Source organism: Schistocerca cancellata, chromosome 9 (assembly GCF_023864275.1).
Source record: "Schistocerca cancellata isolate TAMUIC-IGC-003103 chromosome 9, iqSchCanc2.1, whole genome shotgun sequence".
Classification (NCBI taxonomy): Eukaryota; Metazoa; Arthropoda; class Insecta; order Orthoptera; family Acrididae; genus Schistocerca; species Schistocerca cancellata.
This window is the reverse complement of record NC_064634.1, coordinates 123557690-123584529: the sequence shown is the minus strand read 5'-3', so window position 1 is coordinate 123584529 and position 26840 is coordinate 123557690. Positions and strand designations below refer to the sequence as shown.

Sequence of the window (26840 nt, the reverse complement as noted above, 5' to 3'; positions counted from 1 at the left end):
TTTTTTACGTCGACTGACTCTGGCCACGGAAGCCTAAGTAATTTTGTGAATTTTATGTTTTCATGTGAATTCTTGAATAATTGGTTCAACTCATTGATGTCATCTTTTGTGCCTCTGATTAAAATGATGGTATCATCTACATGTCTGTAGTAGTAGATGATATTTTTGAGAAGGCTGTGACTGGAATTAAGGATTTTGTCTTCTAAATTACTTACAAATATTTCAGCTAACAATCCAAAAAGGTCTGAGCCGACTGCGAGGCCATCTGTTTGTAGATTTTATTGTTAAATTTATAATGCAGGGTGTTTATAAATGAATATCTGGGTTTTAACGCTTTATAATATTTATTATATTAAACTTACAGTTAAAATGATATGCCAAATGAAAGATCAATTTAAACAGTTTTACCAAGAACCTTATAAATGTTCAGTGTGAGCACCATTTATCACACGGCACACATCAAGTCCATAGCCAGTTCTTCACAAACGTTGATAAGGGTGTCTTCAGTGATTGTAGCAACATCTGCTTCAATCCGGTTTCTTAATTCAATTATGTTTGCTGGTAGCGGAGACATGAACAAACGATCCTTGATGAAGCCATAAAGGAAAAACTCGCATGGCGTTAGGTCGGGTGAACTTGGAGGCCATGCAAAGCAAGCCCTGTCATTGGACCCCTTGCGGCCTATCCAGCGCTTGGGTACAGTGAAGTTCAACCAGTCGCTGTTTGGAAAGTTTTAAGAAGAGGCGTACAACTACGTCCTTACCGTTTACAGTTATTAGAGGCTCTAAAGCCGGCAGACCGTCGATTACGTACCAACTTCGCAAACGAAATGTTGTTTCATGACGATGAAGATTTTCTGGATGATGTTGTCTTCAGCGATGAATCGACCTTTCACCTTAGTGGACATGTTAACACTCACAATGTGCGCATCTGGGGCTCAGAAAATCCTCACGAGGTGATTCAAATGCAACGAGATTCCCCTAAAGTGATTGTTTTCATTGCGCCGTATCCCGACGGAAATTTTATGGGCCTTTCTTTTTTGGTGAAGCTACTGTAACTGGCACTTCTTACCTTGCCGGCCGGAGTGGCCGAGCGGTTCTAGGCGCTTCAGTCTGGAACCGCAAGACCGCTACGGTTGCAGGTTCGAATCCTGCCTCGGGCATGGATCTGTGTGATGTCCTTAGGTTAGTTAGGTTTAAGTAGTTCTAAGTTCTAGGGGACTGCTGACCTCAGATGTTGAGTCCCATAGTGCTCAGAGCCATTTGAACCATTTGAACTTCTTATCTTGATACACTAGAACAATGGCTCTTCCCTCAGTTGAAAGAAGATGAGCCAGAGAACTTCATTTTCCAGCAAGATGGTGCACCACCTCACTGGCATGGCGAAGTACGCGATTGGTTGAACTTCACTGTATCCAAGCGCTTTATAGACCGCAAGGGGCCCAATGACAGGGCTTGCTTTGCATGGCCTCCACGTTCACCCGACCTAACGCCATGCGATTTAATGTAATGTAATAAATATTATAAAGTGTTAAAACCCCGATATTCATTTATAAACACCCTGTAGTGGTGTAAAAGTGCGAATTCCAGTTGGCCCATTAGTAGTAATGTGAGTTGAAGGGAATTCTTTTTGCTTTTGTAGGTTGGCATTGATTATCTGTAGTATTGGCACAGAGGAATAAAGGTTTTGTATGCCAAATGAAACAAGTGTGGTTCCATCAGGTACTCCCATGTTTTTGACATGTGTAAATTCTGCTGTGTTTTTAACTGTTCTCCCATTATTGAATGTGTATGCTTCTTTGAGAATTTTGAAGAGCATTTTGTTGAGTTTGAATGTTGGGCTGTTACTACAGTTCACTATCAGGCCTACAGTGAACTGTAGGAGGCAGCATAAAAGACCGTCGTTCGAATTGAATGTTTCTCGTCGGTTTGGGATTGTATCAGTTAGAATTGATAGAGGACCCAAAGCAGAGTAGCACATTTCGTTACAGGCTCATTTAGTGAGTATGAAAGCATCACGAAAATTATCAACCAATACCATTGGCAAACACTGCAAGAGAATCATTCTACATCTTGGAGAAGTTTACTGTTGAAGTAGCGAGATTGTATATTTCTATAAGGAAACAAATATATTGCCTTGGCTGGCTCTGAGCACTATGGGACTTAACATCTGAGGTCATCAGTCCCCTAGAACTTAGAAATACTTAAACCTAACTAACCTAAGGACAACACACACATCCATGCCCGAGGCAGGATTCGAACCTGCGAGCGTAGCGGTCGCGCGGATCCAGACTGAAGCGCCTAGAACCGCTCGGCCACTCCGGACGGCCTATATCGCCTTGAAAGACCATGAAAACAAAACTATAGAGATTCGAGCCCACACAGAGACTTATCGGAAATCATGCTTCCCGTGAACCATTCGCGACTGGAACAGGAAAGGGGACACATGACACTGGTACGTAAAGTACTCTCCGCCACACGCCGCAAGGTGGCTCGCTGTGTGAAGATGTATATGTAGATGTAGATTCAGTGTAGCTTGTGATAATATTAAAAAGACCTGCCGAACAGTTCACTAGCAAATAAATTGTTCAAAGCAGTATCGCACAAATCTTATTGGTAGTTCGTTGTTACTAACCCCCCCCCCCCCTCCCCCCTTTAAGCACCGAGCTCAAGGGTTGTAATATACACTACTGGCCATTAAAATTGCTACACCACGAAGATGACGTGCTACAGACACAAAATTTAACCGACAGGAAGAAGATCCTGTGATATGCGAATGCTAACTTTTCAGAGCATTCACACACGGTTGGCGCCGGTGGCGACACCTACAACGTGCTGACATGAGGAAGGTTTCCAAGCGATATCTCATACACAAACAGCAGTTGACCAGTGTTTCCTGGTGAAACGTTGTTGTGATGCCTCGTGTAAGGAGAAGAAATGCATACCATCACGTTTCCGGCTTTGATAAACGTGGGATTGTAGCCTTTCGCGATTGCGGTTTATCGCATCGCGACATTGCTGCTCGCGTTGGTCGAGATCCAATGACTGTTAGCAGAATATGGAATCGGTGGATTCAGGAGGGTAATGCGGAACGCCGTGTTGGATCCCAACGGCCTTGTATCACTAGCAGTCGAGATGAGAGGCATCTTACCTGCATGGCTGTAACGGATCGTGCAGCCACATCTCGATCCCTGAGTCAACAGATGGGGACGTTTGCAAGACAACAACCATCTGCACGAACAGTTCGACGACGTTTGCAGCAGCATGGACTATCAGCTCGGAGACCATGGCTGCGGTTACCCTTGACGCTGCATCACAAACAGGAGCGCCTGCGATGGTGTACTCAACGACGAACTTGGGTGCACGAATGGCAAAATGTCATTTTTTTCGGATGAATCCAGGTTCTGTTTACAGCCTCATGATGGTCGCATCCGTGTTTGGCGACATCGCGGTGAACGCACATTGGAAGCGTGTATTCGTTATGGCCATACTGGCGTATCACCCGGCGTGATGGTATTGGGTGCCATTGGTTACACGTGTCGGTCACCTCTTGTTCGCATTGACGGCACTTTGAACAGTGGACTTCACATTTCAGATGTGCTACGACCCGTGGCTCTACCCTTCATTCGATCCCTGCCTAACCCTATATTTCAGCAGGATAATGCACGACCGCATGTGCAGGTCCTGTACGGGCCTTTCTGGATACAGAAAATGTTCGACTGCTGCTCTGGCCAGCACATTCTCCAGATCTCTCACCAATTGAAAACGTCTGGTCAATGGTGGCCGAGCAACTGACTCGCCACAGTACGCCAGTCATTACTCTTGATGAACTGTGGTATCGTGTTGAAGCTGCATGGGCAGCTGTACCTTGTAATGGTCGCCTAGTCGTAGATATTGCTATAATCGCACTGTTCACTCCCATTTACGGAGCTTGTTAGCACTTGATGTTAGGTTGGCGCCATTAAAATGCATTGTGGTAATCGCTACTGCTTGCAGGATCGCTGCTGTGTCTCGATGCTGATGCTGGCTCTAAATCTGGTTGTCTAGGGTTAAAAAGATAAGGTCCCGTGTTTTTGATGTGCTTATGATGATAAATAATGACCGAAACCAACAAATATTTAAACTTCAAATATTTATTACTCTGGTGGCCATCTTGATTCCACTGTCCACCAAATACCATGACACAACACAAAGTAGTACTTCTTTTACATGTTCTTTGCATTGTTTATCCACCTCGAACAATAACACATAGACACACTTGACTTTACCAAAGTGACATTTCGACTGCGCTCCCAACCCTTCTTGCTGCTTGTATTTATAACCTTGTGAAAGAACTACTAAAAAGAGATATAGTTTATAAGTCACATGTACATCTGTTATTATAATTTGTGCAGAAAAGTTATTAATTTACATCGAGTGACATAATTTAACATGTTATTAAAATGACAGACAGATTTGTTGACTTGACAGAATAATTCTTTGGTACAAAAAGGCCGTTTTTTAGAAGTTTGTCAATTGACTTCTCTAATTTGCATAAATAAGTAAATAACATGAATTATTAAGAATTATATTGGTTTTCGTCTAAAATAGGAGTGATTACGTGAATACTGAGTGAAAACGCTCCTAGTGAACAAATAGGTTTCACTGGGTGATTTTTATTTAAGGAGATCCAAAATACCTAAGTTGGCCACTGTCTTTCGTACTTCATATTAATTATTTAAGATGAACTTAGTGTTTTTACGTGATGACATTTGCTGTATCAGTGATCAAGTGATATTAACTTTTGTGTGGTCAGTTATTCAGTATAATGTAATGGGTTGACTGTTTATGGAGACATGTTATGCAATCATTGTTAACATACACAATAACTTTTCTATAATCATAAATACTCGTTAAACTGGTTGAATTTGGAGGGTATGGCATACTTGGGTAAAGTAAAGCCTTTAATAGGTTCCGTCACAACCTGTACACGCTCTGTTTGACTCAATGCCCAGGCGTATCAAGGCCATTATTACGGCCATAGGTGGATGTTCTGGGTAATGATTTCTCAGGATCTATGCACCCAAATTGCGTGAAAATGTAATCACATGTCAGTTCTAGTATAACATATTTGTCCAATGAATACCCGTTTATCACTTGCATTTCTTCTTGATGTAGCAACTTTAATGGCCAGTAGTGTAATATATCAGAACGACTGAGAGGTACGGTTTGGGAGAGAGGGGTGGCTCGCGCCGAATCATGCAGAGGAACACCGGCAAGCGTGTCACTGACTTTATTGCATCGAAGGTACATAATCAGCCCTCCCTTGTTCCCGGTGATGGCGCTTCGCGGCGTGCATACATGGGTGAGCGCCATTGAAATGAAATGTCGTGTGGCTAGGGCCTCCCGTCGGGCCATTGACAATGCCGGAATCTGCTGCGTCGGCCTCTGGTTATCCAGCCTTGCAGACGCATCACTCCTAGTCACACCACGGCTAAGTGGTCACCGCGTGTGCTGCGCGAAATTTACAAGAATTCCTCAAATCCACGCCTGTATTTATTCGTGGCGCAGCATCATGTTTTTTTATCATAAACATCTTTCACAATACTGTTTAGGCCATATGAAAATCAGTTCCAATTTTGGACACCAGGCGCAAATCTGGCACTGTGAATGTAAGAAGTATAGAAATGATTCCACATGTAACGGATTAGGAAAAGGAAGTGGGCAGAAAAGGTCAAACAAGGGACTAAGGCATAATGTTGATTTTATTATGAACCACTGCTTACATACTTTGTTCAATCTGAGCACCGGAAAAGTCGATGAGATGCTGCATCCATAAAACGAGGTGATCAACCGTCACTCTCAGCAGCTTCAGTAGAATATGAACAACAATGGCCTTCAGATCAGGTAGAGGCCAAACGTATCCCCTGGTAAACGCGTTGTTTTAGATATCCGACGAGCTAAAGTCACGTGGATTCAGGGCATATGTTGTGCTACATCTACATCTACATTTATACTCCGCAAGCCACCCAACGGTGTGTGGCGGAGGGCACTTTACGTGCCACTGTCATTACCTCCCTTTCCTGTTCCAGTCGCGTATGGTTCGCGGGAAGAACGACTGTCTGAAAGCCTCTGTGCGCGCTCTAATCTCTCTAATTTTACATTCGTGATCTCCTCGGGAGGTATAAGTAGGGGGAAGCAATATATTCGATACCTCATCCAGAAACGCACCCTCTCGAAACCTGGCGAGCAAGCTACACCGCGATGCAGAGCGCCTCTCTTGCAGAGTCTGCCACTTGAGTTTGTTAAACATCTCCGTAACGCTATCACGGTTACCAAATAACCCTGTGACGAAACGCGCCGCTCTTCTTTGAATCTTCTCTATCTCCTCCGTCAACCCGATCTGGTACGGATCCCACACTGATGAGCAATACTCAAGTATAGGTGGAACGAGTGTTTTGTAAGCCACCTCCTTTGTTGATGGACTACATTTTCTAAGGACTCTCCCAATTAATCTCAACCTCGTAACCGCCTTACCATCAATTAATTTTATATGATCATTCCACTTCAAATCGTTCCGCACGCATACTCCCAGATATTTTACAGAAGTAACCGCTACCAGTGTTTGTTCCGCTATCATATAATCATACAATAAAGGATCCTTCTTTCTATGTATTCGCAATACATTACATTTGTCTATGTTAAGGGTCAGTTGCCACTCCCTGCACCAAGTGCCTATCCGCTGCAGATCTTCCTGCATTTCGCTACAATTTTCTAATGCTGCAACTTCTCTGTATACTACAGCATCATCCGCGAAAAGCCGCATGGAACTTCCGACACTACACTGTCCCATCCTGCATGAAAACAGTGGTTTCCACACAGTTGCACTGTTCCAAAACAGGAATCACATACTGCATAAGGAGGATTCTATAACTTGAAGCCGTCACAGTACGCTTAACGGGCCCTGTCGGTGAACTGTCTTCAAAGGAGAAAGGATGAGACTGAAAGTGCTTGTGATTACACACCACACAGTCACATCCGGCGAATTCAATGGGCCGTCCGTTGTGGCAGAGCGGTTCTAGGCGCTTCAGTCCGGAACCACGTGACGGCTACGGTCGCAGGTTCGAATCCTGCCTCGGGCATGGATGTGTGTGATGTCCTTAGGTTAGTTATGTTTAAATAGTTCTAAGTTCTAGGGGACTAATAGCCCCAGATGCTAAGTCCCATAGTGCTCAGAGTCATTTTGAATTCAGTGGTTCTTTGTGCACAACACATGGCTGAACAGTACCCGAAATACTGTAGTTCTGAGAATTCACTGCACCCTGTAGTGTAAAATGTGGCTCTTCACTCCATGGAATATCGCCCAGCTACATGTCAACAGTTTCAGGCCATGCCAGAAACCAAAGAGCAAATTTAAAACATTGCTACGGATCGTGAGGTTTCAGTTGCTGCACCGTCTGGACATGCATAGCTACCAGTATAATACAGACTGCAAAATTTCCTGTACTGTTAACCATGGGATGGACAAGTCCTGCGACGCTGCACGAGCACCAGCACTGCCGGGGAATGTGCTGCGTGGTCAGTTACAGCAACAGCAACGTTGTCAATAACTTCGACCGGGATAGGGCGCCTTCCTCTTCCAGTTGCACAACAAACTCACCCGTCTTTTCGAATTTCATTATCATCTCCTTTAAGGGGGGACTTTGGTGAAATTGACCAAAACTGTCAATTTTCGATTTATTTTTTATTTGTTAGTACAACTCATTGACAAAAAGTTCCCAAAGTTTCAATGTTGAAATCGCATCCGAAGTGCCTGAAACTTAATTAAAAGTGTGACGCGGCCTCACTGCCACGCCCACGTTTTGAAGCAGCACTTCAATAAAAGCTCAGTGATCAACGATTCTGTGTATTGCTTTCAACCAAACGTGTGCGGGATACATCAAGCCCACTTACAGGTTTCTGGCCGATCCTGCACTTCTCAAAAAGTGTGTTCATGGCAAAACCCAAAATCCAAATGAGTCTCTAAATTCACTCATATGGAAACGATGCCCTAAAAACACATTTGCATCTTCTACGGTTGCCAGAATTGTAACTTATGATACAGTTATTGTATTTAATGATGCGAAGGTCGGGAGGATCGAGGTATTAGAAAGAATGGGCTTCAAGATAGGAAATTTTACTCAAGACATTCTGGGGGGGTTTATGGGGTTTATGGTCAAGACATTCTGAGAAAAATAGATTTACAGCGCGTCTCTGCAGCTGAAAAGTCAGTTGAAGACCTGGTAAAGGAAAGAAGACAGACAGCAAGAAACCAGAAGAGAAGTCTTGAAGGGAAAGACGACCCAGAGTACATATTTCTGTAAACCTAATAAACATTGTCTGAAGAGAAAATTTTGAAATTCTGATTACAAGCTGAGATATGGGGCAAAGTGCTCGGAATTTTGCATGAATTTAAAATTGTACTTGTCGAATTATAATTTAGAAATTATGAAAATTCTCCTATTTGACCTATTCCAAAAACCTCATAAGAGAAGCTTACAACATGTAAAGAGATGAAACAGAGAAATTTTTATAGAAATCTCTTGAATACTTTCTGAGAAAAAGTAACATACATTATTTTTTGAAAATAAAACTTCAAATTTCATTAAAAAAAGTTGAATATGTATAATTAAAGGATTTTATATGTAAATTTGTTACTTTTATGTAAAGCGTGGTACAAAATTTCATTGCAATATCTCCAAAACTGTGGATTTTGACCATTTTTTAAATAGAGCGTGTTTTTCATCAACGTCCCCCCCTTAAACTATTTAATGATATCGGATGCCTCCACAGACTCTTCAGTCGGCGACACTCTCTCAATGCAGCACCGTAATTACTGCCGTTCGCATGAAACAGTTTCGTTAACAGTGGAAAGTCCCTCCTCTCGATAGTTATACTGTTCACACACGTTATGGTTTGTCAGATGGTAGATACCCTAATGTCTTAACGCAGAACCGCTTTACGCTGGACAACAAATTCCAGCTGTGGCCATCCGTCAGGCGCAAATCTGACGCTGTACACTGCTTGTACACTCCTGGAAATTGAAATAAGAACACCGTGAATTCATTGTCCCAGGAAGGGGAAACTTTATTGACACATTCCTGGGGTCAGATACATCACATGATCACACTGACAGAACCACAGGCACATAGACACACGCAACAGAGCATGCACAATGTCGGCACTAGTACAGTGTATATCCACCTTTCGCAGCAATGCAGGCTGCTATTCTCCCATGGAGACGATCGTAGAGATGCTGGATATAGTCCTGTGGAACGGCTTGCCATGCCATTTCCACCTGGCGCCTCAGTTGGACCAGCGTTCGTGCTGGACGTGCAGACCGCGTGAGACGACGCTTCATCCAGTCCCAAACATGCTCAATGGGGGACAGATCCGGAGATCTTGCTGGCCAGGGTAGTTGACTTACACCTTCTAGAGCACGTTGGGTGGCACGGGATACATGCGGACGTGCATTGTCCTGTTGGAACAGCAAGTTCCCTTGCCGGTCTAGGAATGGTAGAACGATGGGTTCGATGACGGTTTGGATGTACCGTGCACTATTCAGTGTCCCCTCGACGATCACCAGTGGTGTACGGCCAGTGCAGGAGATCGCTCCCAACACCATGATGCCGGGTGTTGGCCCTGTGTGCCTCGGTCGTATGCAGTCCTCATTGTGGCGCTCACCTGCACGGCGCCAAACACGCATACGACCATCATTGGCACCAAGGCAGAAGCGACTCTCATCGCTGAAGACGACACGTCTCCATTCGCCCCTCCATTCACGCCTGTCGCGACACCACTAGAGGCGGGCTGCACGATGTTGGGGCGTGAGCGGAAGACGGCCTAACGGTGTGCGGGACCGTAGCCCAGCTTCATGGAGACGGTTGCGAATGGTCCTCGCCGATACCCCAGGAGCAACAGTGTCCCTAATTTGCTGGGAAGTGGCGGTGCGGTCCCCTACGGCACTGCGTAGGATCCTACGGTCTTGGCGTGCATCCGTGCGTCGCTGCGGTCCGGTCCCAGGTCGACGGGCACGTGCACCTTCCGCCGACCACTGGCGACAACATCGATGTACTGTGGAGACCTCACGCCCCACGTGTTGAGCAATTCGGCGGTACGTCCACCCGGCCTCCCGCATGCCCACTATACGCCCTCGCTCAAAGTCCGTCAACTGCACATACGGTTCACGTCCACGCTGTCGCGGCATGCTACCAGTGTTAAAGACTGCGATGGAGCTCCGTATGCCACGGCAAACTGGCTGACACTGACGGCGGCGGTGCACAAATGCTGCGCAGCTAGCGCCATTCGACGGCCAACACCGCGGTTCCTGGTGTGTCCGCTGTGCCGTGCGTGTGATCATTGCTTGTACAGCCCTCTCGCAGTGTCCGGAGCAAGTATGGTGGGTCTGATACACCGGTGTCAATGTGTTCTTTTTTCCATTTCCAGGAGTGTATGACGGTACGACACCCACGCTGTCATTTGACAAGACATAACGTCAGTGAGCAGTGTGGCTATCGAGAAGATAGACTGTGTGCTGTTACTGAAACTGTTTTACAGTGCTGCATTGAGAGAGCGTCGCCGACTGAAAGGCCTGAGGACATGAGTGGTTTAGAGAAGACATGGCTGAGCTTGATGTGGCAACTGGAAGAGGAAGGCGCCCGATCCTGATGGAAACTGTTGATGAAGATACCCTTGCTGTAACTGACCGTGCAGCACGCGCCCCAGTAAAGCTAGGGCTCGCGCAGAGTACGAGACTTGTCCATCCTAGGTTCGACAATAGAGAAATTTTACAATGGTACCCGTTCAAGGTCAAGATGGTGCAGCAACTAAAACCTCATGATCGGCATCATTGTTTTAAATTTGCTCTTTGATTTCTGGTACGAATCGAAGTTGATGACATGTAGCCGGACATTATTCTATGGAGTTACTAGGGTACAGTGAATACTCAGAACCGCCGAATTTGGGGTACTGTTAAGCCGTTTGTTGTGCACAAAGAAGCACTGCACTCGCCGGACGTGACTGTGTGGTCTGGATTCGCAAGCACCTTTATTCTCATTCGTTCTTCCTTGAAGAGAATTCACCCCTAGGGCCTGTCAAGTATACTGTGACGGCTGTACGTTATCAAGACCTCCTTGTAGAATGTGTGAGAGCCGGCCGCAGTGGCCGAGCGGTTCCAGGCGCTTCGGTCTCGAACCGCGCGACCGGTACGGTAGCAGGTTCGAATCCTACCTCGGGCATGGATGTGTGTGATGTCCTTAGGTTAGTTCGGTTTCAGTAGTTCTAACTTCTAGGGGACTTATGACCTCAGATGTTAAGTCCCATAGTGCTCAGAGCCTTGTGAAACATTTCTAGGGTATGTGATTCCTGCTTTGGAAGAGTGCAACTGTGCGGAAACCACTGTTTTGATACAAGATGGGGCAACACCTCATCTAGTTCGTCCAGTGAAAGATCTACTTAATGCAATAATCCACAAACATGGTATTTCTACAGGTTATCCAGATGGATGGTCCCCTTACTGTGGCTAAGGAAACACTAAATGCTGAAAGATATGAATCATTTTACAGCACTTTGCACTGTGTACAGTAAAGGGACAGTCTGGAGTCGATGATTGTATTAACAGTCACAAAGCAGCGTCTATGAGACAATGGTTTGTGGACAGCAAAATTCCTTAAACCGACAGGCCTGCCCACAGACACGATCTGAGCCCAATGGAACACCTTTGGGATAGAACGTCGACTTCTCTACAGACCTCAACGTCCAAGATCACTACCTCCTTTGGTGTCGGCTGTTGTACACTCCTGGAAATGGAAAAAAGAACACATTGACACCGGTGTGTCAGACCCACCATACTTGCTCCGGACACTGCGAGAGGGCTGTACAAGCAATGATCACACGCACGGCACAGCGGCCACACCAGGAACCGCGGTGTTGGCCGTCGAATGGCGCTAGCTGCGCAGCATTTGTGCACCGCCGCCGTCAGTGTCAGCCAGTTTGCCGTGGCATACGGAGCTCCATCGCAGTCTTTAACACTGGTAGCATGCCGCGACAGCGTGGACGTGAACCGTATGTGCAGTTGACGGACTTTGAGCGAGGGCGTATAGTGGGCATACGGGAGGCCGGGTGGACGTACCGCCGAATTGCTCAACACGTGGGGTGTGAGGTCTCCACAGTACATCGATGTTGTCGCCAGTGGTCGGCGGAAGGTGCACGTGCCCGTCGACCTGGGACCGGACCGCAGCGACGCACGGATGCACGCCAAGACCGTAGGATCCTACGCAGTGCCGTAGGGGACCGCACCGCCACTTCCCAGCAAATTAGGGACACTGTTGCTCCTGGGGTATCGGCGAGGACCATTCGCAACCGTCTCCATGAAGCTGGGCTACGGTCCCGCACACCGTTAGGCCGTCTTCCGCTCACGTCCCAACATCGTGCAGCCCGCCTCCAGTGGTGTCGCGACAGGCGTGAATGGAGGGACGAATGGAGACGTGTCGTCTTCAGCGATGAGAGTCGCTTCTGCCTTGGTGCCAATGATGGTCGTATGCGTGTTTGACGCCGTGCAGGTGAGTGCCACAATCAGGACTGCATACGACCGAGGCACACAGGGCCAACACCCGGCACCATGGCGTGGGGAGCGATCTCCTACACTGGCCGTACACCACTGGTGATCGTCGAGGGGACACTGAATAGTGCACGGTACATCCAAACCGTCATCGAACCCATCGTTCTACCATTCCTAGACCGCCAAGGGACCTTGGTGTTCCAACAGGACAATGCACGTCCGCATGTATCCCGTGCCACCCAACGTGCTCTAGAAAGTGTAAGTCAGCTACCCTGGCCAGCAAGATCTCCGGATCTGTCCCTCATTGAGCATGTTTGGGACTGAATGAAGCGTCGTCTCACGCGGTCTGCACGTCCAGCACGAGCGCTGGTCCAACTGAGGCGCTAGGTGGAAATGGCATGGCAAGCCGTTCCACAGGACTACATCCAGCATCTCTACGATCGTCTCCATGGGAGAATAGCAGCCTGCATTGCTGCGAAAGGTGGATATACACTGTACTAGTGCCGACATTGTGCATGCTCTGTTGCCTGTGTCTATGTGCCTGTGGTTCTCTCAGTGTGATCATGTGATGTATCTGACCCCAGGAATGTGTCAATAAAGTTTCCTCTTCCTGGGACAATGAATTCACGGTGTTCTTATTTCAATTTCCAGGAGTGTAGAAGCATGGGCTACCGTACTTCCAGACATTAACACATCATAGAGTCGCTAGCAGAGTCGAAGCCACACTCCATATTAATGTCACTATTAGGTGCCGGACGTTGTGTCTTTTGTATATTATAACTAACTGACATGCCTCTTACAAACGACTGATTTCCTATTTCTCTTTGCAGATACAGCTGGCCTGTTTGACCTTGGCACCGCCAGTGATTTTGCAGTACTCCTCAAGATGCAGAAATTCGGAACATACTCCTGTGAAATTTTTCTGCAACATGAGAACGTGAAGAAACTGTTTAGCTCCAACGAAAAGTACGATGTCATGATCATAGAAATATTCTTCTGTGAGTGCTTCCTGGCCCTGTCTCACATATTTAAGATACCAGTGATCCAGTTCGCCACTTTCTCTCCACCTGCGTGGATGGGCGACGTCGTCGGCAATCCAAGTCCGCCCGCCTACGTCCCCGAACCGTTCCTGGAATACTCCGACCACATGACTTTCTTCCAGCGGCTGCACAACACGGTGTTCAGCACCTACTGCAGGGTGGTTCGAAATTTGTACTACATGCCCAGCCAGGACGTCATCCTAAGGCGGTACGTGGATGATCCTACCTTGCCCAGTCTGCTGGAGATGGAGAGGAAGTCGTCGATGGTGTTGGCGAACAGCCATTTCAGTGTGCTGCACCCGAGGCCGCTCCTTCCAGCGATGGTCGAGGTCGGAGGAATGCATGTCAGCCCGCCCAAGAAGCTGCCAGAGGTGAGTGGCAAATTAAATTCCAGGTGTCCCTTCAGTGATGTTGGCATACTTAAATCCTAGCTTTGATACTTCACTCTATCGTTTACGCAAAAAGTGGCATTACTTCCCATCCACCTAATAGACAGCTGTGCGAAGTATTCTTCCAAGAGTGTGTGTATGATGAGAAGGCCACACGTATATTTGAGCTGAGATTTAAGTGCCATTCACCCTATACGACCTGCGTACATGAAGCAGTGACATTATCCTACAGAAGAGATGTGAAATCAACCCGGCAAAGCTGGCGTACCCCGTATCACATCTGACTACCATACACACTATGTGATCAAAAGTATCCGGGCACCCCCAAAACCAAACGTTTTTCATATTAGGTGCATTGTGCTGCCACCTGCTGCCAGGTACTCTCTCAGTAGTCATTAGACATCACGAGAGAGCAGAATGAGCCGGCCGCGGTGGCCGAGCGGTTCTAGGCGCTTCAGTCCGGAACCGCGCGACTGCTACGGTCGCAGGTTCGAATCCTGCCTCGGGCATGGATGTGTGTGACGTCCTTAGGTTAGTTAGGTTTAAGTAGTTCTAAGTTCTAGGGGACTGATGACGTCAGATGTTAAGTCCCATAGTGCTCAGAGCCATTTGAACCAACCAAGAGCAGAATGGGGTGCTCCGTGGAACTCACGGACTTCGGCCGTGGTCACTTGCGTCATACGTCTGTATGCGAGATTCAACACTCCTAAACGTCCATAGGTCCACTGTTTCCGATGTGATAATGAAGTGGAAACGTGAAGGGACACGTACTGCACAAAAGCGTACAGGCCGACCTCGCCTGTTGATTGACAGAGACCGCCGATTGTTAGAGAGTCATAATGTGTAATAGGCAGACATCTATCCAGACCGTCACTCAGGATCCACTGCAAGAACTATCAAATTTAAGTGGGAGGTGAGAAAACTTGGATTTCATGGTTGAGCGGCTGCTCATAAGCCACACATCACGCCGGTAAATGCCAAACGACGCCTCGCCTGGTGTAAGGAGCGTACACGTTAGACGATTGAACAGTGGAAAAACGATGTGTGGAGTGACGAATCGCGGTACACAATGTGGCTCCGATGGCAGGGTGTGGGTATGGAGAATGCTCGGTGAACGTCATCTGCCAGCGTGTGTAGTGCCAGCAGTAAAATTCGGAGGCGGTGGTGTTATGGTTTGGTCGTGTTTTTCATGGATGTGACTTGCACCAGTTGTTGTTTTGCGTGGCACTATCACAGAAAAGGCCTACATTGATGTTTTAAGCACCTTCTTGCTTCCCACTGTCGAAGAGCAATTCGGGGATGACAACTGCACCTTTCAACATTATCGAGCACCTGTTCATAATGCACGGCCTGTGGCAGAGTGGTTACACGACAATAGCATCCCTGTAATGGGCTGGCCTGTACAGTCTGACCTGAAGCCTCTAGAACACCTTTGGGATGTTTTGGAACGCCGACTTCGTGCCAGGCCTCAGCCACCGACATCGATACCTCTCCTCTGTGCAGCACTCCGTGAAGAATGCGCTGCCGTTCCCCAAGAAACCTTCCAGCATCTGATTGAACGTATGCCTGCAAGAGTGGAAGCTGTCATCAAGGCTAACCCCATATTGAATTCCAGCATTAATGATGGAGGGCGCCACGAACTAGTAAGGAATTTTCAGCCAGGTGTCCGGATACTTCTGATCACATAGTGCATTGTATCATATTTCGATTCCCTATACTTTCTACGATATTTCGGTGGCAGAATTGGAACAGTTTTCTTCCAGCCTCGTACGATCAGTTGGGAAGCAGCATGAATGAGACGTATCGGCTCAGAGATCGGAAAGCCGTCAACTACTGGAGGGGGGGGGGGGGAGACGGGAGGGGGGGGGGGAGCGCTGACTACATACTCATCCATGACTCTCCTAAATGAGGCCGAGAGAAGTCATCAGGACCTGACTGCAGATTTAAGTTTTCTACACTTTTTGCTGGAATGTTGGAAACAAATGCTTTGCATACAGGATCGTTCACATTCCCAGTTATTTGGTGTTCTCAGTTAATATTTGGATCTCTTAGTGCGTCATCACGGAATCAGATCAGAACTTAGAAAGGGTTATGTCAGAGGTTCCAATGACATCGGCAACCCTCTCCCAATTCGTCTCTCATCGAACACATACGTAATATATCCTATATATGTTTTGCGAAATACACACTAAGCCAGAAAAAACGATGGACCACCAAGGAATTATCCGCACTGGACGGAAATCGGTAGACATTCTGCACATGTAGAAATAAACAAATGATTTCAGTTTCAGAAAAATTGGGTAATTTATTCAAGAGAAAGAGCTTCACAAATCGAGCACGTCAATAACGTTTTGGTCTTCCTCTTGCCCTCATGCAAGCAGTTATTCGGCTTAAAATTAGTATCGAATTGACAGAGATGTTGAGTGTCCTCCTGAGGGGTAGGCTGCCACACGTTCCGTCCGAGTGCTGCGCTTGATGGAAGGTGTGACGTAGCATACAGAAAAGTCAAAACAATCTTTGGTGAAATTAAAAGCGAGGCTGGTAACATTAAGAGTCAAATGGGAATTCCACTGTTAAATGCAAAGGAGAGAGCAGGTAGGTGGAAAGAGTACATTGAAGGCCTCTTTGAGGAGGAAGACTTGTCTGATGAGGCAGAAGAAGAAACAGGAGTCGATGCAGATGAGACAGGGGACCCAGTAATGTAAACATAATTTAAAAGATGTCTGGAAGGCTTGATATCAGATAAGGCAGAAGGCATAGATAACATTCCATCAGAACTTCTAAAATCATTGGTAGAATTGGCTACAAAATGACTATTGAGGTTGGCTTGTAGAATATATGAGTCTGGCGGTATACCATTTGACTTTCGGAAAAATATCGCCCACATAATTCCGAACATTGTAGGAGCTGACAAGTGCGAGAACTATCGCACAGTTAGCTTAACAGGTCATGCATTTCAGGAAAAGAATACACAAGAATGGAAAAGAGAACTGAGGATGTTTTAGGTGACGATACGTTTGGCATTGGGAGAGATAAATGCACCAAAGAGGCAACATTGCGGTTGTTAATGGAAGCAAGACTAGAGAAAAATCAAGGCATGTTCATAGCCTTTGTCGACCTCAAAAAACCATTCGACAACGTAAAATGTGAAAAAGAAAATGCAAAAGCTCAATCTACATATAATGGGGTCAGTGAAGTTAAATGGAAATAAGGCAAGGATTTCTGGCCAGCCGGCCGAAGTGGCCGAGCGGTTCTAGGCGCTACAGTCCGGAACCGCGCTGCCGCTACGGTCGCAGGTTCGAATCCTGCCTCGGGCATGGATGTGTGTGATGTCCTTAGGTTAGTTAGATTTAAGTAGTTCTAAGTTCTAGGGGACTGATGACCTCAGCAGTTAAGTCCCATAGAGCTGAGAGCCATTTGAACCATTTCTGGTCAGATGAGTATAGGGTGATATCAACACCAGAGGAAATGGTAGAACGGAAGTAGGATTCGTCATGAATAGGAAGATAGAGAAGAGAGTTTGTTTCTGTGAATAGTTCAATGATAAGGTTTCTCTCATAAGAACCCACAGGAAACCAACACCGACAACGACAGTTCAGGCATAAATCCTGACGTCGCAAGCAGAAGATGAAGATACAGAAAATGTATATGAGGATATTGACGGGTAATTCTGTATGTAAAGGCAGACAGAAACTTAATAGTCATGGGAGACTGGAACGGGGTTGTAGGGGAAGCAATGGAAGAAAGGGTTACTGAAGAATTTGGCATTGGTACAAGGAATGAGAGGGAAGAAAGATTAATGTATTTCTGCACTAAATTTGACCTAATAATGGCGAATACTCTGCTCCACAATCACAAGAGAAGGACTTATACTTGGAAAAGGCCGGGAGATACGAAAAAATTCCAGTCCGATTACATCATGATACGATAGAGATACTTGATTGTAACGCACATCCAGGGTCAGATACAGACTCAGATCACAATTTAGTAGTGCTGAAGAGTAGGCTGAAGTTTAAAGAAGTGGGATACGGATGAACGAAGGAATAAAGAGATATTCTTGAAATCTCTAAAGATATAGATTCCACATGGAATAGCTCAGTAGCCAGATCGGTTGAAGCGGAATGGACATTTCTAAAAAGAGCAAACACAAAAGTTGGAAAGAAAACCATCGGTACGAATAAAGGTAACTGCGAAGAAACTATGGGTAACAGAAGAAATACATCAGTTGATCGATGAAAGAAGGAAGCACAAAAATGTTCAGGAAAATACAGAAATACAAGTCGCTGAGGAATAAAAATAGTAGGAAGTACAGGGAAGCTAAGACGAAATGGCTGCACGAAAAATGTGAAGAAATCGAGAAAGAAATAATTGTCAGAAGGATTGACTCAACATATAGGAAAATCAAAACAACCAGCGGTGAAATTAAAAACAAGGATGGTAACATTAAGAGAGCAACGGGAATTCCACTGCTAAATGCAGAGGAGAAAGCGGATAGGTGGAAAAAATACATTGAAAGCCTGTATGAGGGGGAAGATGTGTCTGATGTGATAGAATAAGAAATAGAACTCGATTTAGAAGAGATAGGGGCTCCAATATTAGAATCAGATCTTAAGAGAGCTTTGGAGGACTTAAAACTAAATAAGGGAGAATAATTTTTAAAATCATTGTCGTAAGTGGCAACAAAATAACTCCTTACGTTGGTGTGTAGTACGTATGAGTCTGGCGACATACAATCTGATTCTCGGAAAAATATCATCCACAATTTCGAAGACTGCAAGAGCTGACAAGTACAACAATTATCGCACGATCAGCTTAACATCTCATGTATCCAAGTTGCTGACAAGAATAATATACAGAATAATAGAAAAGAAAATTGAAGATGTGTTGGATGATGATCAGTTTGGCTTTAGAAAAGGTAAAGGCACTAGAGTGGCAGTTCTGACACTGCGGTTGTTAATGAAAGCAAGGCTAAAGGAAAATCACGACACGTTCGTCGGATTTCTCAACCTGAAAAAAGCCTTTGACAATGTCAAATGGCGCAAGATGTTCGAAATTCTGAGGAAAATTGGAGTAAGCTATAGGGAGAGACGAGGAATATACAACATGTACACGAGCCAAGAGGGGATGTGGGAAACCAAGAACGAAGTGCTGGGATTTAAAAGGGTGTAACGCAGGGCCGTAGTCTTTTGCCCCTAGTGTTCAATCTGCACATCGAAGAAGCAATGATGGAAATAAAAGAAAGATTCAGGAGTGGAACTGAAATTCAGGGTAAATGGAAATGTCGTGTGGCTAGGGCCTCCCATCGGGTAGACTCTTCGCCTGGTGCAGGTCTTTCGATTTGGCGCCACTTCGGCGACCTGCGTGTCGATGGAGATGAAATGATGATGATTAGGACAACACAACACCCAGTCCCTGAGCGGAGAAAACTTCCGACCCAGCCGGGAATCGAACCCGGGCTCTTAGGATTGACAGTCTGTCACGCTGACCACTCAGCTACCGGGGCGGACAAATTCAGGGTGAAAGGATATCAATGATAAGGTTCACTGGTGACATCGCGATCCTCAGTGACAGCAAAGAAGAAACACAGGATATGCTGAATGGAATGAGCAGTCAACTGAGTGCCGAACATGGACTGAGAGTAAATCGAAGAAAGAGGAATGTAATGAGAAGTAGCAGAAATGAGAACAACGAGAAACTTAACATCAGGATTCATGGTCAAGAACTAGATGAAGTTAAGGAATTGTGCTACGTAGGTCGGCAACATAACCACTGACGGACGGAGCAGGGAGGACATCAAAAGAGGACGAGCAATGGCAAAAGAGAACTCTACTAGTTTCAAACAAAGACCTCAATTTCTGGAAGGAATTTCTGAGAATGTACGTTTGGTACACAGCATTTTATGGTGGTGAAACATGGACTGTTTGAAAACCGGAACAGAAGAGAAAAGAAGCGTTTCATATTTGGTGCTACAGACGAAATTTGAAAATTAGGTGGATTGATAACGTAAGGGATGTGGAGGTTCTGCGCAGAATCGGAGAGGAAAGGAATATGTGGGAAACACTGACAAGAAGAAGGGACAGGGTGGTAGGACATCTTTTAAGACATCAGGGAATAACTTCCATGGTACTAGAGGGAGCTGTAGAGGGTAAAGCCTGCAGAGAAAGACAGAGATTTGAATGCATTCCGCAAATAATTGAGGACGTAGGTTGCAAGTGCTGCTCTGAGATGAAGAGGTTGGCACAGGAGAGGAATTAGTGGCGAGCCACATCAAACCAGTCAGGAGACAGACGACTCAAAAAAAAGAAAGTTGGTGCCCGGCCTTGCTGAAATCAAATTCCCCAAAACAGTCACAAATGTTGTTATTTCGTACAAACCTACCTGTAACAAGTTGACTGGTTCATCGAGGCTGAAGTAAGTCAATCTTAAAAAGTGTGCCAATCTAATACGATGCCCTACAGCAGATTAACTTCCAATTCTTCAACGAAATTGGGTTCTTCTTGCACCAAAATATAAGTATCTGTCTTTATACGATAGTAAACGGCACATCTCAACATTTGAAAGCTGTCGTATATCAATTACTGCGCCTCTAGTATACCTTATCAGCAAACTTCACGTCTGGAAGCGTTTGGGGGCTCTGAAACAGGTGAATAGCGTCTGAACCCAGAAGTACAACGTTGCATGAAGGAGAATAATTGAATTTCTTAGAAAATATCGAAAGAGGGTATTTTATTTTTAACAAAAATTCCTTAATTCATAGTATATAGGGACATTTAAGTAAAAGGACGTTATTGTTAACTTTTGCAAGCAGTGAGGGAATATCATAGTGATCATGAGAATATTTATGTATCACACTTCTAATCCATGCTGAGATCACTTCTTTCAAATTTGATTACGAATGCTTCTGAGCGCACGTTGATACCTACATGATTTTACTAGGCAAAAAAAATATTTTTTTTATTTACAAGAACAATATACACCGTTTCTGTAATACAATTCATTCCTGGATTCAAGTATAATCTTAAAAGTTGTGTACCAAACTTAGTTTCACTGTAATAAGAGATTCTGTAAACGCTTGCTGCAGCCTATGTATTACAGGATGGTCTTTCAATAATGCACATATTTTTACAGCTGTTAATATGTATCTAAGAGGACGTCTGTTTAGGAGCTTTTAAGTTGTTTTTTCAGCACGCGTGTGAAGTTCCGAGGAATTCAGGTAAATGGCAGAGCTTTAGTGAGCCACTAAAACGGCGTCTACATAAGAGACCTGTTTAGAAACAACGTGCTGTAACTTAATTCTTGGTAACGGAAAGAGAAATCGTAGTGAACAGCCATAAGTGTCAGTGTGTAGCGTGTAGAAATGGTGCAGTTGATAGCACTATCGGGTGATGGGTCAACAGAGTTAACGATTCAGGAAGTGCGGAAACTGAGCTCAGTGATCGGCCACGCTCAGGATGTCAATTCACAGCTGCTACTCCAAAATAGTGAATCGCGTGGATGCCATTATTCGCGCAGACTGGGGCATCACGACTGAACAGTTAGCTTTATAGCACAGGTTCGCAAACTTTTTCTCTCTCTGAACACTTTTAGAATCTAGGTATTTTGATGCAACATCTTGTTTATTTTGAAGTTAAATAAATTTTTAAAGAGTAAAAAAACATTGTTTTATTCAGTGATTATTTCCATTTTAAATCATAACTAATAACACACAAATCATAATAAAACTTTAAAAAATAATTAGTATCGCAAAAAAGTCGAAAGAACGCTATGCCATTAGCAGTTTCTTGCGGAACACGTATTCACTTCCCAGGGAGCACTTGTGGTCCGAGGAACACAGTTTGGGAAACTCTGCTCTACAGCTATCGCTGAGCATTCGAAGCGCACGTGAAATGACTGAGACTCTTGTGTGTATGTATGTGTGTGTGTGTGTGTGTGTGTGTGTGTGTGTGAATTCCTAAGGGACCAAACTGCTGAGGTCATCGGTCCCTAGACTTACACACTACTTAGACTAACTTACGCTAAGAACAAAACACACACACCCATGCCCGAGGGAGGACTCGAACGTCCGACGGGAGGGACCGCGCCATATGTGACATGGCACCTCAAACCTCACGGCCACTCCGCGCGGTGAGACTCTTGTATATTAAAAGAAAATGCTCACGGCACACCACAGGACTCAAAGAAAAGTAATTTCAACTGAACTGAACACCAATGGAGAGGCCCTTTTGTCACAGTTCGTTACAGGTAACGAAACGTGGGTGCATCAGTTTGAGCCATAAACAAAAGTGCAATCAGCGGAGTGGTACCATCCGCAGTCACCATTTAAGAAGAAATTCAGCTCCCTCTGCTGGTAAAGTTATGACGACAGAGTTGTGGGATAGTAGTGGTGTCATTCTCGTCTAAGTGTTACTAAAAGGGTCAACCACTGATTCAGAACACTATGTACACTCCTGGAAATTGAAATAAGAACACCGTGAATTCATTGTCCCAGGAAGGGGAAACTTTATTGACACATTCCTGGGGTCAGATACATCACATGATCACACTGACAGAACCACAGGCACATAGACACAGGCAACAGAGCATGCACAATGTCGGCACTAGTACAGTGTATATCCACCTTTCGCAGCAATGCAGGCTGCTATTCTGCCATGGAGACGATCGTAGAGACGCTGGATGTAGTCCTGTGGAACGGCTTGCCATGCCATTTCCACCTGGCGCCTCAGTTGGACCAGCGTTCGTGCTGGACGTGCAGACCGCGTGAGACGACGCTTCATCCAGTCCCAAACACGCTCAATGGGGGACAGATCCGGAGATCTTGCTGGCCAGGGTAGTTGACTTACACCTTCTAGAGCACGTTGGGTGGCACGGGATACATGCGGACGTGCATTGTCCTGTTGGAACAGCAAGTTCCCTTGCCGGTCTAGGAATGGTAGAACGATGGGTTCGATGACGGTTTGGATGTACCGTGAACTATTCAGTGTCCCCTCGACGATCACCAGTGGTGTACGGCCAGTGTAGGAGATCGCTCCCCACACCATGATGCCGGGTGTTGGCCCTGTGTGCCTCGGTCGTATGCAGTCCTGATTGTGGCGCTCACCTGCACGGCGCCAAACACGCATACGACCATCATTGGCACCAAGACAGAAGCGACTCTCATCGCTGAAGACGACACGTCTCCATTCGTCCCTCCATTCACGCCTGTCGCGACACCACTGGAGGCGGGCTGCACGATGTTGGGGCGTGAGCGGAAGACGGCCTAACGGTGTGCGGGACCGTAGCCCAGCTTCATGGAGACGGTTGCGAATGGTCCTCGCCGATACCCCAGGAGCAACAGTGTCCCTAATTTGCTGGGAAGTGGCGGTGCGGTCCCCTACGGCACTGCGTAGGATCCTACGGTCTTGGCGTGCATCCGTGCGTCGCTGCGGTCCGGTCCCAGGTCGACGGGCACGTGCACCTTCCGCCGACCACTGGCGACAACATCGATGTACTGTGGAGACCTCACGCCCCACGTGTTGAGCAATTCGGCGGTACGTCCACCCGGCCTCCCACATGCCCACTATACGCCCTCGCTCAAAGTCCGTCAACTGCACATACGGTTCACGTCCACGCTGTCGCGGCATGCTACCAGTGTTAAAGACTGCGATGGAGCTCCGTATGCCACGGCAAACTGGCTGACACTGACGGCGGCGGTGCACAAATGCTGCGCAGCTAGCGCCATTCGACGGCCAACACCGCGGTTCCTGGTGTGTCCGCTGTGCCGTGCGTGTGATCATTGCTTGTACAGCCCTCTCGCAGTGTCCGGAGCAAGTATGGTGGGTCTGACACACCGGTATCAATGTGTTCTTTTTTCCATTTCCAGGAGTGTGTATACTCTCAACAAACTCAAGAACCGTTACCGACGTTCCGTCTGATAATAATCCCAAAGAAATTTTATCAAACACGACAGCGCCCCATGTACGTCTCAGAACCAGGGAATTTGGTTCGACATTTTTGTCTCGTCTACATTATAGCCCAGACCTGGCTCTCTCGGACTACCGTTTGAGGCAGTTAAGAATTCCCTGTGGGAAACACTTTAAACACGATGACAACGTAACTTGTGCTGTGAAGACAAGGTTACGAGCAGAGGACGAGAGCTTTCAATAACTACTTAATCGAGAGGCAGCAAAGGCTTTTTTAAGCCTCATTAAAGAACATGAGTGGCAGAATGTTCATAGATGATAAATATGCTTTAACGAGTAATCTAGGTGGCTGATTAATGAGATAAGGATACCATGTAGAAAAAAACTGGTAACTATATCGAAACGTTGAAAATAGTCACAATCGAGCTGCAGCAAACTATTACTAACATTACTGTAAATTACTTAAAAATATCATTAGCGAGTCCGAAAGCATGTGTTATGTAAACTGAATAACTAATTCTCAGGATAAAATTCAAACAATATGGCCAATCGTGAAAAAATTGTCTGGCCCACTGCACAATGTGGAGGATATAAAGTCAGTATGTAGTAAAAATGTAAGTCAGATATGTGTACAGTTTCTGAATATAGCAGGTAAACGAAATAAATACTTAGCTCCTACAGGAAATCATGTCTCCTAGAAAATGGCTTTCTAAGATAGCATTCTGAAATATACCTCCGTGATACTGGTGAAGGGAGACTGAATCAATAATTAAATAGCCGAAGACCAAGGGCTCTCACGGATACGATGGAGTATCAAGCAGGGTACTAAAGCACTGGGCTGCATATGTTAGCTCTGTATTTAGCTACATCTGTAATTTTTCCTTTAGGAATGACCAGCTTCATGAGCGATTAAAGTAATCAAGAGTGAAACCGCCTTAGAAGAAAGGAGAAAGCGGTAATATATACAATTTTAGACATATTAGTTTGCCGTATGAATTTGCTGAAGTTATTGAAAAGGTTGTATGTATCGGAGTGACAGATCATTTCAGTTCACATAATTTGCTACATGGCTTTAGAAAAGTTTAGCAACTGAAAATGGCGTATATTTTTCTCTGTAAGGCAATCGGCGGATTAAATGAAAAGATGTGAAGATCAGGAATCTTCTCCGATTTAGTCAAATCGGAGTTTTCATGTGTTGATCACAGAATATTACTCTAGAAGTTAGTGCGTTATGCAATAAGAGCAGCAGTTCAAAATTTGTTCCTCTCCTATTTTAAGAACATACAGTGAAAAGTCATTCCCTATAGTAATGAGAAAGACTATAAGGTGACATCTAACCGGGACACAGTTAAGTGAGGGGGGGAAGGGGGGTGGCGGGCGACGGGCAATGCGCCTCAGGCGTCAGTGCTTGGACCCCTGCTGTTTCTTAAATGTACTTTCTATGTACCTCATGATGCAATACGCGGCGATGGCCTTGGAATATAGCCAAGTCTGTCTGGCGTGTGCGAACTTGCAGGAGTTGATGGTCTTGGCAGTGATGCGTCACCTAGCACAGCGGGAGGAAACATTTGACAGCCCCGCAGCCCTTTTTAATTATAAAAATTCTCATTTTTACATTTTCTTTGCCTTATTCTCTGTTTTATGCAACCGAAACCAAAACTACATGAGTTATTATAATGAAAATACGGAACAAATTGTTTATCACATTTTCATCCAGTCAAGAACTATGAAATGGACAATACTTTTTTTCAACTAAACAAGGATTTCAAGAGCATTAAAATTTAAATTACAAAGTACGTTGTTGCGGGATGAGCTCTCTTTTGAGAAAAAGTTTCTCAAGGCTTGTTGCAGTAGCAGGAACAGCACCTCGAAGTTCTTTGCTTATGTTTAGCTTTGAATGGCAGTTCGACATCAGAGCTGTCAAAACTGAAAAGCCAGTCTCGCAAAAGTACGTTGTCGCAAAAGGAATCGGAATCTTCATTGCATTTTGACTCAGAGTTGGGAATTCCTTGTTAATGTGTATCCAAAACTCCAAAAAAGACACTTTATTAAATTTACTCTACAGTTAAGTGTCACGAGTGACAACAGTAAGTTGTTATTACTCTTTTATATTTTAGAAGTCACGGTCCAGGAAAGTTTATGAATGGATTTTAATCTAATTAAATTTATCAAAATCGTCGCTGAAATACTTTTCGAAGCGAAGTTTGAGTGTTGCAAGATGATGGAGAACGCAAGCTTTTATCTTCATGGAAATATCGGATTATGTGCGTCCTGTAACAGTAACACTAAAGTAGGGAACAAATTTAGTATGGCACTTCCCATTCGAGTTTGCCGCAGCTCTATTTAAAAACGCCTTAACTTTTTCATTTCAAGATAAGGTAATTGCCTGATTATCTTGAAGAGTTAAGAATATTTATTATCTCATGAAGATAAGCAATTTTCAACAGAAAATAGGCGTCACTGAAACGGTCTGCCATAGAGTGACTTTTCGCCTTTATGAAACAGAGTACAAACATTCTTTTTAGTGCTGTATCCCTTGAAAGCCATCAGGCGTTACTAAAATAGAGCAGGTGAGTGTGATGTGGAACCATCTCCTCCCATGGCACTTTACAAAGCCTTAAATTTATAGATTTTGCCTCAATAACATTAAACGAGTCTGTAACCGTTTGCAGCACTTCCTGAAGTGGTGGTAACTTCTTTAGCAGCCAGAGCATCCAGATGTTTCATGCAGTGAGTCTATACTGCAACATGAACCGCAGCCTTAACTTTCACTTGCAACCCACCATGTATTCCAGATACTGAGCGAGCTTCATCGCTGCATACTCAAATGCTCCTATCCCATGTTGCCATGTTTTGATTATAAAAAGAGTACTGACAATGTCATAAAGGTTTTGAGCTGTAACTGTTTGCAGTATCGAGTCACAGAAAAGCAATCC

General features: G+C 45.3%; 1 protein-coding gene across 1 annotated transcript in view; it reads left to right on the top strand.

Annotated features, from left to right (window-relative positions):
- The window catches only part of LOC126100631 (UDP-glycosyltransferase UGT5-like), a 200237-nt gene that overhangs the window by 139623 nt on the left and 33774 nt on the right, over positions 1-26840 (top strand). Inside the window, exon 3 of the mRNA XM_049911257.1 lies at positions 13407-13987. Within this exon, the coding sequence (XP_049767214.1) occupies positions 13407-13987 (581 nt within the window). The remainder of the gene's footprint in view (positions 1-13406; positions 13988-26840) is intronic.